This window comes from Natrix helvetica (assembly GCF_964273705.1).
Source record: "Natrix helvetica genome assembly, chromosome: 2".
In the NCBI taxonomy this organism is placed as follows: Eukaryota; Metazoa; Chordata; class Lepidosauria; order Squamata; family Natricidae; genus Natrix; species Natrix helvetica.
Window position 1 is genome coordinate 35,035,484 of NC_138552.1, and position 14,228 is coordinate 35,049,711.

The window sequence follows — 14,228 nt, forward strand, 5'->3', positions numbered from 1 at the left end:
GTATGCCTAAATATGGGAGGAAGGTCACTACTCCCTCTTTCTGTCCTTCGGCTCCCTCTTTCTGTCCTTCGGCTAAAGTCTCCCTTTATTTATTTATTTATCAGTACAAATACAACATATATATATATATATACAATATATATATATGTTGTATTTGTTGTATCTGCCTGCATGGTCTTCTGTGATGAGCCGAAGGACAGAAAGAGGGAGTAGTGACCTTCCTCCCATATTTAGGCATACCAGGGGTTGTAACACAGACACGTATGTATGTATGTATGTATGTATGTATGTATGTATGTATGTATGTATGGTTCAAATCCCAGTAAGGGTATGGCTAGCTGATGAGAGCTAAATAGCTTAAAATAGATCTATAGACTAGTCTCTATATACTAGTCTATACACACACACACACAGACACATCTTCTTTGCTTACAAAATAATAAGCTGCCAGTGTCAGGTGAATGTATGCCTGTGTGCCTCCAAGTTAGTGTTCTCTTCTGGCAACTGGACAACTCACTGCAGTTTTCTTGGCATGATCTTGGAAGTGGTTTTCCATTGCTCCCTTCCTAGTGCTGAGAAAGAGGGACTGGTCCAAAGTCACCCAGTTGGCTTCATGCTTAAAATGGGACTAGAACTCATGATTTCCCACTTTCTCGCCTGCCACAGCTGCACCTTAGGAACAGTATTGTGGAAAAGTAAACAATGTCACCATTAATAGAAATAATTTCTATATAAATAGTATTTGAACCTGTTGGATTTGCAACAATTATTCATGCCTTTGTGACACCACAACTGGAATATTGTAATTTGCTCTTGATAAAGATACTCTTGAAATATGTCTGGAAAATGGCTGCTGAAAATTATGGTAGTTAGGCTACTAACACTGACTGTAAGTTATTTTCCAGGTATAATTTCAGGATTTGTGTTAACGTTGAATGCCCAGTACATCTTGCAATGTGTGATTAACTGAAAGACTGTATCTCTTAGCACAGATGCTAAAATCTTCAGGAGACGCATTTTAACACCCAAAAGGACAAACTAATGGGAATGGGCAAGGTTTCATTAGTTCAAAGAAAAGAGACATTGCAACAAAAGACAGAGGAGAATGCTCTCTAACTATATATAGTATCACCATTTATCAAGTCCACCAGCAATTTCCCTTCCTAAAATATTAAGTGGATAAATGATACATGAAAAGAATCTCAAGATCCCTCAGGTCAGTTGAAATTCTCATCCATCCTTCCACTCTATGAAAGAGGAGAGGAAATAGAAATGAGAATGCTGCAATTGAAAGATTAGCTCTGCAAATGGTATCAATGGAAGATATTTTCTTTCTGGGATATGACGTGAGCTATCCAGGTGATGTGTTGCTGGCACCTAATGGGTTGTATTTTGTAAGGACAAATAAATATGTCTTTACCAGAACAATCTCTAAGCTTGATCAGGGTTGAAACAAAGCCCTGAAATAAGGACTTTGGATGAATATTTGTATATTGTAGAATGTGGGAGTGTTTGTGAAACTGAGCTTTTAAAACCGTTTTGTGGAAGAAGCCAAAAAGAACATTGACCTATAAAGTTCATTGGCCCGTGCAGTGAATAATCTTTATGAGTTTGAGCTCATTTTGTTTATTTCCCATACTCTGAACTAAAATTCAGAGTATGGGAATTAAACAAGATGAGCTTGAGTTCTCCATACAGAAATGCACGTGCAATTTATTAGATGTAACAGAAATCTAGTGACGTGATTTCCATTGTTAGAATATAGCAGTGATGACAAACCTTTTTTGGCACCAAGTGCCCAAATTGTAAGGGGTGTGTGCATGTGTGAGCTGGCCAGCTGGTCTTTTGGTCATTTTCTGACCATTTCTTGGGCCATTTTGGGGATGTTTTTCAGGATGTTTCTGCCCAGAAAACAGCCCGGAAAATGGCCTGTTTTTTGGGCGTTTTGGGGGGTGTTTTTTGGCTGTTTTCCGGTGCTCCAGCTCCCAGGAAGACCAACCAAGCAACTAGAAGAGCAACTGGTGACGGCGTGCATACCCACAGAGCGGGCTCTGCATGCCACCTCTACCACATGTGCCATAAGTTCACCTTCACGGGACTATAGAAACCAAAGGATGCAATATTGTATATTGAAAAGAAAATTAGAAAACATTAAGCTGTATGTTAAACAGCATCTATTTCTGCTTAGAAATCCAAATGAATGAACTTAGTAACATTGTAGAGATCAGATGGGTAAATGTAAGTGGAGGAACAAATAAAAGCACTGTCTTTGGTATCTACTATAATCAACATACTCAAGAAAAAGATGAAAATGTATTAATTTATTGACCACATGCAAAAAAAGGTAAAGTATGCATATTGATACACATTGCAGGATTATATAACAAAAATACTATTTTGAAAGGATAATTCTAATATTTAAATATGTTTTATTAACTAGTAAGTATGATATTTTTAATTTACTTTTTATTATATAGTTATGAACATTACTTATAAAGAATTATGTTTAGAACGAAAGAAGGATATTTATCAGATAAGGAAGAAGGGAGTCTCAGCTTTTTCCTCCTTGAACAAACAACAGTTCAGTTTAATCACTGAGGCATAGGAAGTGCCTCTGTTACCTATTCAATAATTATGTTAATGTCCATTCTTTGCTTTGCTTATCTCTCCCCTCCCCCCACACACAGAGTTTATGAAATATACTGCACAGGTTAATGATGGCAGGGGACTTTGTCTGAACAAGTTGGTTATCATTATTGCTGCTCTGATGACAAGTGCACAAATATGCGAGAAAGATAAGAAAGAAGTCTCAGTAGGGACAGGTGATATGATTCATGCCAGTGGAGGATAAAAATGTAAGAGATAGTTATCAGCAGAGGTAAGCAATCTTATCAGCAGAGGTAAGCAATCTTTTGGGTTCAGTGGACACACGTGGAATGTTAGAGCCTTTACACATTTCCACCAAATGTTTAGGTGGGATGGCCAGCCACAAAATATCAACTTGCTACATGCAATTATTTCTTTATACTATATCTTAGTTATCTAAATATATTTCCTATGAGATCCAAAAGCATTGGATGCTAGAGATTGGGGGCTTTCCTTTTACATCAGGCAGCTTCCCTTTTTGAGGAAAATAAAAGTCATTCAGGATTCCAGTAGGTAAGGTGTTGTCTAGCCCTAATTTCATGTGAGCTTAGATCTAGTGGTTACAGAGTTTTAGTATTTATAATGCTCCCATTCAGAGTAAAAGCCCTTCAACATATATACTCCCATCACAATTCTTTTTCTTCTCTCTCTCCCTTAGGCCTTCATAACACCCCCTGATCCTCTCTTCAGTTATCTTCCTTCCAGCTGCAGTTTCCTCACATCTTCTTATCCTACTGGCAAATTGCCTAAGTCTTAGTCTCTTTTCTGTTTCCCTTCTATCTCAGCTTTTTTCCGGATAGTTCATGGATGTATTGATGAATAAAGATGGCTAGAGAGAATGCTTCCTGCTGAAGCATTCTCAGAAAAAAGAACAATAGTGGTGTATGTAATAAGACATGAGCCTCATAGTTTGTATACTTATGTGAGGGGAGAGGTCAACAAATATATCAGTAACAATAGTTTTAGATTACATCATAAGGAGACAATAAATCCAAAGTTTTTGCAGGACGATATGGTATATTATGAAAACAGAAAGATACATATAGCAAGGAGGCCTGCTAAAAAGATGGAACTAAAAGTTAGAAGGGAGACTGATTTTTAAAAAGTAACTTCAGTTAAGTAAAGGCTAACTAAAGCTTTGTTCTTTCAGAAAAACAACAACCATAGAATGAAGGCTTAATGGAACAAACCTCACCCATCAAGATATTCCAAAAACATAGAGCCAAGTAAAAGAGTACATCTTCAAGAATGAAATCTGGCAAGAAATCTGAGGTTTAAATAATTTAGAGGTAGCTCTCAATTTACAACCATTTCTTTATCTACTATTCCTAGTTACAACACAGATGAAAAAAGTGATTTATGATTGGCCCTCCCAAATTTATAACCATTGCGGCATCCCCAAAGTCACATGATCAAAATTCGGATGCTTGGCAACTGGCGTTTATTTATGACGGTGGCAGCATTCTAGGAACACGTCATTATCATTTGTGACCCTCCCTGCAATATTCTAACACAATATTCTAAGCCAGATTTGCTTAGTGACCATGTGATTCACTTAACAACAGCAGTGATTCGTTTAATAACCATGGCAAAAGGTAATAAAATTGGGCACAAGTCACTTAATAACTGCATTGTTTAGTAACAGAAGCTATGATCCTAAATCAATATTTTTCTTCTTAATTTCTGAAATCTGCTTCTTTTACACAGTCCAACTTGCTGCTGGGAAAGGTATGATCCTCCTTCCTAACTCCACCACCCAGGCCTGTTTTCTTCATAGTGATTGTGAAGGCAAAATGCCAACCAATTCCTTGGATTCTTTTCCAATCAGCATTGTCTACGTTGCACCAGCAAATACAGAGCTTGAGGCAGTTATACATGATTTATATGATCCCATTAGACAACCTTATTTTCAAACTGAACACACTTTTCTTGGTCTCTGTTACAGGAAATCATGTCCGGGCTTGTAGAAATGTATTTGTCAGTATCTTTTCACCTCCTTAGATCTAGCCAGCAATAATACATCTATAACTTAGTGTTTATTTACGAACTAAAATGTGGAGGAGCTGAAGGGGCCGTAGTTGTCACATGCAACAAATGCTTGCATGACAACAACATGAATGTCATGTTGACATGAAGGTTGAGAAATCAATTGTTTATGGTCTAGGCAATCTACAATAACTTTAACATACCCTATTAAATCCCGCATGGAGAAGTGGGAGAACAGAAGCTTCTTCCTGACCAGCAGATCTACAGAAATACAAAATATATTATTGGTCAATAGAGTCATTGTATGCGGTTGCTAAGAGATGACACCAATTCGATGGCACTGAATCAATCAATGATTCAAGAGAGTGAAAAATCCTCATTTTTGTAGAGTTCTATCAGTGACGTCAGGCTCTCCCTGCCTGACTGCCAGCAACAGCCAAGCCGCGTCTGATTGGATAAGACGCGGCTTGGCTAAACGCGGGCAATTCCTTTCCCTTGATTGGCTGCCCTGCTTGACAGCTCCGTATAAATAGCTGTCAAGCAGGGACAGCTCTGATTCTCTCCTGTATTGTTTGTTGAACACCTGTTGACATTAAAGTCTGTTAAATTACCTCAGTGGTGTCAGCATCTTGTTTGCTCGCCTATTTAATACTGGCGACGAGGATGGGATACAGCGGCCGCTGACCCACCGAGCTGACCATCTCGACAGGCGAGCAAACAAGCCGCTGACACCACTGAGGTAATTTAACAGACTTTAATGTCAACAGGTGTTCAACAAACAATACAGGAGAGAATCAGAGCTGTCCCTGCTTGACAGCTATTTATACGGAGCTGTCAAGCAGGGCAGCCAATCAGGGGAAAGGAATTGCCCGCGTTTAGCCAAGCCGCGTCTTATCCAATCAGGCGCGGCTTGGCTGTTGCTGGCAGTCAGTTAGGGAGAGCCTGACGTCACTGATAGAACTCTACAATTTTGTGGTTGTATTTTGTTTTTTGGGGGGTGGGGAGGTTAAGATCTCTATGGACTACAGAAGGAATGGCAGAACTGTAGTAACTTCATCAGAGAGAGCAAGACTAAAAGGCTTAGGTTTTCTTTTCTTGATTGTTTTAAAAATCAAAATAGTTGTGTCAGGCTTTGGGTTTTTTTTAAAAAAATAAAAGTCACATGAAAAACCATACATTTGCTGTCAAATTTTGCAAAGATCATTCTGAAAAGCTCTGGAGGCCACAGGAAAAAAAAAACGGAGAGGCACCCTCCCATACTGCCAAAGAAATATTCAAGTTGCATTTACAAATGACAACACGTGATGGAGATGTTTATTGTTGTTCTTTCAGCTTCCCAACTATTATGAATTTTCTAGAATTTGGTCTTTTGTATGTGTTGCTGAGATGGGCACAGAAAAGTCCAACAAAGCTGTAGTTTGTATGGTGTTTGATGGTAAAAGGTTTGAACTCGTCTCTTGGAACCACTGTCAGAAACTTTGCTGCAGAGAGGGCTTGAGCGTTGTTTGCTTTGATCTCAAGTCACCTTCCAGGAGCAATCATACCACGTCCTAATAGTTTACATAGATATAGAATAACAGAATTGGAAGGGACCTTGAAGGTCTTCTAGTCCAACCCCCTGCTTAGGCAGAAAACTCTACACCACTTCAGAGAAATGGATATCCAACATCTTCTTAAAAACCTCCAGTGTTGGAGCATTCACAACTTCTGGAGGCAAGTTGTTCCATTGATTAATTGTTCTAACTGTCAGGAAATTTCTCCTCAGTTCTAAGTTAACTCTCTCCTTGATTAGTTTCCACCCATTGCTTCTTGTCCTGCCCTCAGGTGCTTTGGAAAATAGTTTCTGAATGAGATTTCAACCATGCAATGATTTATGTGTCAAAAGAATCTTCTGATGGTGCTGATCATTTTCTAGGCCGAGAAAAAATTGAATTTCAGCAACATGTTGAGAATGGCTAGTTTTTATTACATTTAAATTTAATTAAAATAAAATGTAATTATATTTGAGAGCTGCATAGTTTTCCTTCTGTCTCAATAATAATAATTGGTGGTCTTCAGCGGATACCACAGGCTTTAAAGAGTTGTACGCAGCTATGGGGCCTCAGCTTTTCCTCTGACATAAACTAAGATATTCATGAGAAACTTCTGCTTATTCACTGAATAACCATACCCATTAATATATATATATATAATAAGCATGAGTCCCTGAAATACTTACATTTGTAAGGTAACAGCTATTATCACAGTATGTTCAGCAGGTTTTGTAGCACGAATTGACCTGGAATGAAGAAAGTTCAGGCCATATTTGATTAAACAATTTTATTAACAAAAATTTACCAATCACATATTAAGATGGCTTGCATCTGTGTGTGTGTGTGTGTGTGTCTTTACACAGTGTAAAGAGAGCAAATCAGATGTTATTTTACCTGTCTCATTGTTCTATTTTATGAAAGGGCAAAGCTAGGTTGCTAAAAAAAAAAACCAAGATGAAACAATAAATTTTCTGTAAATTGAAACAAATTCTTGGGAAGCAAGATTGGATCACATAGAACCAATATACTGAAAGCATGTCTGCAGTTATGAAGCTGGTAAGAAGAGGGTCCTTATCAAACTTAGGTTTTGAATTCTAAATAAATGATATTGGCTAAAACTCTTCCTTTAGAAGGATATTGTCTCAGAAGTAATTCAACTGAAACATTATTTGGACCATATGCATGGTGGTCAGCAGTCAGAGAAGGTATATGGGTTGTTCAAAGCCTAACATAGCAGCTTTGGCTTCTACAAAGCTGGCAAGAATAAGGTTCTATCACAGCCCATACTGACTGATTATTCATTTATCCCGCTGAGCTTATAATAACAAAACATTAACTTTTTTGTCACAAGATCCTGAATATGGATCCTTTCCCAAGAAAAGCAATATCAGCCTCATTTTCATCATTCTACTGCTGTACCCTGATTTTTTACACATGTACTTAATGCAGGGGTGTCCAAACTTGAGAACTTTAAGACTTGTGGATTTCAATTCCCAGAATTCCCCAGCCAGCATGGCTGGCTGGGGAATTCTGGGAGTTGAAGTCCACAAGTCTTAAAGTTCTCAAGTTTGGACACCCCTGATTTAATGCCAAAGATACAAGTTTTAGGCACACAGTGTTAGAACAAAACATCTATGGTCTCTTTTGCAGTATATGAAGTGGAACAACAAATTACATGTTTGTGTATACTTCAGGACCTAGCCTATACATTAGAATCTGGAAAAGTCTTCATTTATGTTTCTGTATGCCAGTCCAGCTAACTGTTGCCATTTTTTCCACCAAAAATCAGACTCCAAGAGCATTATTCCTAGCCAGATTTGACATATTACCATCAGCTGTTAGACATGGCAAGATCCACTGTTTTGAATTTTTTTGCTGCTATGGTTTCTCATGCAACAGGCCCTGTCTTATTATTTTGCAGTTTTTACAGAGATTTATGAGCCATATTAAACATGCCCCTTCTAAAAGACTTTTCTGGCATAGATGATGAAATATAGATCTCATTCCTCCTATCCCACTGTCAGATCAATATTATATATTTCACAGACAAATTTTGTTTAGCAGTCATGAAAATACACTCTTGGATTTGCCATAGCATAGTAGAATAACTACGAATTTTTTGAAACTAGTCAGATTACTAATGATGCCACTACATAACACCTCTGGCGGTCCAGGGTCCAGATATAAAAACTTGCACAGATCAAATGAATCCCTTTATCTTTTATCAACAGGTTAGTGCAATTTTTCCCTCTCCATAAGTGAATTATTTCTGGTTTTGATTTTACTTTAAATGAATTATTTTTACTTTAAGAGAATTATTTTTGGTTTTGATTTTACTTTTGAGTTTAATTTTCTGTTACTTTTGTTTTATTTCCATATGCTTCAACCAACCAGGCAGCGATCATCAATAGAATGTACTTCTACTGTTTATACAGGAATTGTATTTCATAAATGCCTTAATGGATGGACTTTGGAGGATCTGATCATTGACTGCATTGCTATGTAAGTAACTATCTGCAATACAGATGCATCTGACCCAACCACCATCACTTAAAATGGCCAGAGCAACTCAGTTTAGTCATCATGACCTTTACTTTCTCAACAAGGGTCCTGATCTTATTTTTGTTTTATGGAGAGCCATCTCCCAGGCATGTCTTTTATTCGACTTTATGCCTGTCATTGGAAGACAGAACAAGGAAGAAATACCATGGTTCCACAGGATTCTGACATATGAAACATCTTCCTGGGGCCTCCATAGACAGGGAAGTTGCCATGACTCCATGATCAAAGCCCTGCTGCTTTTTCATATATGTTGCACATGTGACACATGTAAAAAGGGCATAGCTATCACCTTGATTTTTTTAAACCTCTTTCTCATAAATGCCCCATGGATAAATCCTTCTCCTTAAAATCTAACGTTTTTATATTCAGAGATTTCACACACTGATTTCATATAGAAGAACATCTCTTCGTATGACAGCCGACTCAATTGTCCAGAAACATCTTCGCCACTGAAGTTAGGAAGTGAATATGGAAATTGCATAATAGTATTTTCTTATACTGCCAGGGTCATATGAAATGCAAGAACAAGTAATTACCTACAGATGGCTTCTGCATCAAAGTGTCTGGAGTTTCGATAATCTATAACAATTATTTCATGATATTTATCAAGAAAGCATTCAAGTGCTGATTCTGGTGTCCGAGCAATGTTACACCTATACCCAGCTTTATTACAAGCCCACCAGAATCCATCACTCTGTTTGTCTTCTTTGGCAAAGATTAACAATACCTATAAAATACAGAAGATAGTTTAAAATTACTATGCATTTAAAACAATAATTTTGGTCTATGACAATAAAATAAAATAACAATTAAACTAACTTCGTTCACAGTATAATTGACTCAGTAATGTTTAGTATTTTTTTAAAAGTATCCTCAGAGCCCACCATGGATGAATTCACTTTTCAAAAGCAAGAAGTAAACAACAATGTTTTAAATGTGTGTACATATTTGAATGTTATTTTTACTTTTAAAGACAAGCTTTATATTGTTAAAGGGATATGCATGGGCTTGTGAATGTGTATATAAAGTTTCTATTTTCAACTATGTCTCTTTCACTTCTAATGATGTCATCATTAGTCCAGAAGATAATGATGCCACTACCTCCACTTTTCAGTTCAGTGAATAAAATACACCTTGTCTGTCAGTCAGTCTGTCCGTCCGTCCATCTGTCCGTCCGTCCGTCCATCCATCCATCCGTCTATCCAATTATCTAATAACCCAAACTGTTGGGGGCAATATGCTGACTTAAATCTTAAAGAGGGCTGTAAAGCACTGTAAAGCAGCATATAAGTCTAAGTGCTATTATTATTGCTGTCTCCATCTCCACTCTATCTATCTATCTATCTATCTATCTATCTATCTATCTATCTATCTATCTATCATCTATCTATCTATCTATCTATCTATCTATCTATCATCTACCTACCTACCTACCTACCTACCTACCTACCTACCTACCTACCTACCTATCTATCTATCATCTATCTATCATCTATCTATCTATCTATCATCTATCTATCTATCTATCTATCTATCTATCTATCATCTATCTATCTATCTATCTATCGATCTATCATCTATCTATCTATCATCTATCTATCTATCTATCTATCTATCTATCTATCTATCTATCTATCTATCTATCTATCTATCTATCTATCTATCTATCTATCTATCTATCTATCTATCTGACTTTCTTCAACTTCCAGGAGATACTCCCCAAGTATCTTTAAAGGATTTTATTTGATTCAAAGAAGAGCTTCTTCTTTTTTTGGAGGGGGGAGGCTGTAGCACTTAATGTTTATTGGTAAAGTAAGAGAGACAGGTTTTTTATTGCCAAGTAAGAGAAGTCCTACCTGAATAGGATCTTGTGTCAGTGTCATAGGTCCAATTTTTGTCTCAGTAGTTGAAGCCTGCTAAAAAAGAAAAAGCAGCATGTAAGTCTTTGTTTTGTCCCATTGTGAGCTGATATTAATGGCATTTCATTCCAATGAGTAAACTAATGCATAAAAATAATTTATTGTATGATAATTTTCTCTACAGTCCAAACAAACAAAGCACAATCATATACATGTTTGTGTTTTAAGCCAGAAGAATGGTCCTTATGTCTGTACTGAATTATTCTTTCCTATTTGTGCAGACTTCAGAATTCTGGACTTTCCTGCTAGGGAGCATAGCTATCAGTCTAGAGAAATTTATCAACGGCTTATTTATTTAGAGTTCTGAACCAGGAATTCTTCCTGTTATTCTTAGGACAACTCAGTCAAAATCACATTTTGCTCTTGAAACAAATCAAATTAACTATTCTTCTGGCAGGAAAAGATTATGGAAATGATTGGGGCTTGTGATTTCATAATCATATTCTGTCAGAACACTCTTGCTTATTGTTCTATTCACACAATTTAAACGTCCGGTACAACACCTGAAATGTAGCCTAACAGGCCCTTTCTCTAGATAGAAAACTAGGTTTCAGTGTTCAAAGTTCCTGTAAGACATGAAGCATTTTTTGACTCTAAATGCTCCTTGAAGCAAATCACTGTTTAAAGTCAGGTTCCATAACCATAGACTAAAATCATACTTGGAATAAATACAACTGAATTGAGTGGAACTTATTCAAGAAAGAATGTGTGTGTCAGACATCAACTGCCGACCATCACAAGTGGCTCTTTGGGCTTCTGAAGTTTCACTCAATTTTATAAACTTCCTGTGGACTAACCTTGTCTTTATATTTATCATTTTACTTAGGATTGTGCAAAGAGTTCAAATTAGGTACTTTGGTGCAAACAATGCACTTCTCTTAAATGATTAAAGGAGTTACATCCTTTGGGAACTTCATACAGTTGCTTCCAAAGCTTCTTCCAATTATTTGCACATGTGTGTATTTAGACAGACAATGAAGTGAGATTACTAGGCATGGACATGCTTGCATTCAGGAACAGTTATATGAGCTTTAGATGAGCTTGCCCTCCCACAGACATCATACCTGATAAATTCTTTATTGCCAAGTCATGAAGAAGTGCCTGAAAAAGACTGTTGCTAAACTATCCAGGAGTCGAATCATATTTAATTATTAGAAGAGAGGTTTTTATTTGCTCTCACAGGTTTTGTAAAGCATCTTTCACAGCTCTAATTTTAGTTAGCTTACTTGTTTATTTTAGAAATTTCTATTCCATTGTTAGATTCTGTATAGTTCTCAAAAATGACCAACTGAATAACTGCCATCAATAAAAGCCATGGTAAATTTAAACATTATAAAATCTCTACAAACAATGCAACTAATCTGCAGCCCAAATCTGATGATCCCATTACTTGACAAATACTTGACAGAACATAATTGTTTTTCTATCCTCTTAAAATAGTGTCTACCCTTTGAGGCAGGGGGACCCCTTCACTGTAGAGATAGAGGTCATATAAAGGTTACGAAGAGGCCGTGTGCAGCACACTGCTGCGCCTCAGTAACTGTTTACCTCAAAAGTCTATGAGCTCACCTAATTAGCAGCACCAGGCAGTACCAGGAACCATCAAGATATGTGAGACTCTACCCTGGCTGGGATGTTCTTAGAGATTGACAAGGAGAATACGCCAATAACGATGCTGTTGCCATATACTCTTTGCTGCTTGTGAAAAACTGTATAAAAAGCAATAAACTCTGTGAAGGCAGACAGATATTTTGGATACTCTGCTATGGCTGGTTTCTGAATCCATCACTTCACAGCTAAAGGAGAAACAATTGAGAGGATTTATCATTAGCACTACCCCTCTTAGGCAAGGAGCCCCAAGCTTGCCCTCTATTGACATCATACCAGATAGATTATTTATTGCCAGGTAATGAAGAACTGTCTGAAAAAGACAGTTACATAGGTATCCAGGAATCAAACCATACAGAACTTCACAGGTTAACCAGAACTTTGAATTGCAAACAGAAACTTCAATGAAATCTTTTAATGAAAAGAAGGACTAGGAGTGACATGATAGCCTGCCACAAAGAAAAGGGGGGGGGGGGCAACCTATTCTTCATAGCACCTGAAGGCAGGACTAGATGAAATGGATGGAAACTAATCAAGGATAGAATCAACCTAGAACTAAGGAAAAAAATTCTTGACAATTAGAATAATTCATCAGTGGAATAACTTGCCTCCAGAAGCTGTGGGTGCTCCAACCCTGGAGGTTTTTAAGGAAAGACTGAACAACCATTTGTCTGAAATGGTAGGGTTTCTTGCTTGAGCAGGAACTGGAAAACCTCCAAGGTCCTTTCCAACTCTGTTATTCTGTTAAACCTATTAGAAACTGGTGCAACATCTACAAAAGCATTGTAATGTTTCTGTAGCAGTGTCACTGGCTGAGTGGATCCAATACTGGACCAACTTTCGTTTCCAAGTGGTCTTCATGTAAAGACCACACCGCAATAGGCAATGCCCTATAATAAGGGCAGGAGTCATGGTTGCAAGGACCGGGATTCAAATGATCCACTCCTTCAGCAGGAATCTAGTTCGCCCAAACTATTTTGGTTGCCAAAAAAAAAAATGAAATGAAATGAAATTTTAGTGAAGAGAATTTGAAGAATGCTTTTGAGAATTATAACTGGCTTTATATGGTGATACAATTCCACTTTTATTGGAATAAATATTCCGTTGTTTGGAACACTTCCAAAAACAGTTTCCCAGAAAAACACACCAAGAAATAACGCTCAACATGAATCCTATGTTTTCCTATATCTATAATCTGCCTCATTGATGCTTCTTTAGTGGTATCCAACATAAACTAAATTGTTTATTCTAACATTAACAGGCTGTTCAATTAGCCCAACTCAAACTCTCTTACTGAGTTCCACCATAAACACAATGCAGAATATTCGTACATTTCATTAACACTGTCAGTAATATGTACACTAGCTAAGCATTTACATTAACTGCAGCTCACGAAAACTGTGGCTACACTGCACAAGAGAGTGCTACGAAGCTGTCACCATGCCAGTTTTTGCGCAAGTTAAATTAGTATTATTGTAAGATTCCTGTGCCAGTTTTTCCTTTAAAGACAGACTTGTTTGAGATTCATAACAAGTACTCCAAATGGCTATTCTCAACATGGTACATGCCTTTAAAGATAGGCATTTTAAATGCAACCATATAATTTTTATTATTGCAGAATGGAATGTGATGATGGGAATAGATCCAAGCATATCAACATGGAAAAGGCTATAGTTCAGCGATGGCGAACCTTTTTTGGCGCGCGTGCCATAAGCGGGGGGAGCGCAGCGGGGTCGTGTGCAGGCGTGCCATACCCATAATGCAATGCGCGACCCCCACAGTGCGCATGCATGCACTACAGGCGCAAACCCCCCCATTTTTGCATGCTTTTTTCACCCTCCCCAGGCTCCAGAGGCTTTATTAGGAGCATGGGGAGGGCGAAAACAGCCTCCCCCCCTGGAAACCCTCTGGAGGCTTCAGGGACCTTCAGGAGGCTTCCCTAAAGCCTCCGAAGCAGTCAAAACAACGCTCCGAG

General features: G+C 37.7%; 1 protein-coding gene across 1 annotated transcript in view; it reads right to left on the reverse strand.

The window, feature by feature from the left end:
• Positions 1-14,228, reverse strand: part of PDE8B (phosphodiesterase 8B) — a 63,184-nt gene that overhangs the window by 23,315 nt on the left and 25,641 nt on the right. Inside the window, exons 2-5 of the mRNA XM_081945165.1 lie at positions 10,583-10,642; positions 9,263-9,453; positions 6,851-6,910; positions 4,836-4,893 (exon numbers count right to left, since the gene is read on the reverse strand). Of these exons, the coding sequence (XP_081801291.1) occupies positions 4,836-4,893; positions 6,851-6,910; positions 9,263-9,453; positions 10,583-10,642 (369 nt within the window). The remainder of the gene's footprint in view (positions 1-4,835; positions 4,894-6,850; positions 6,911-9,262; positions 9,454-10,582; positions 10,643-14,228) is intronic.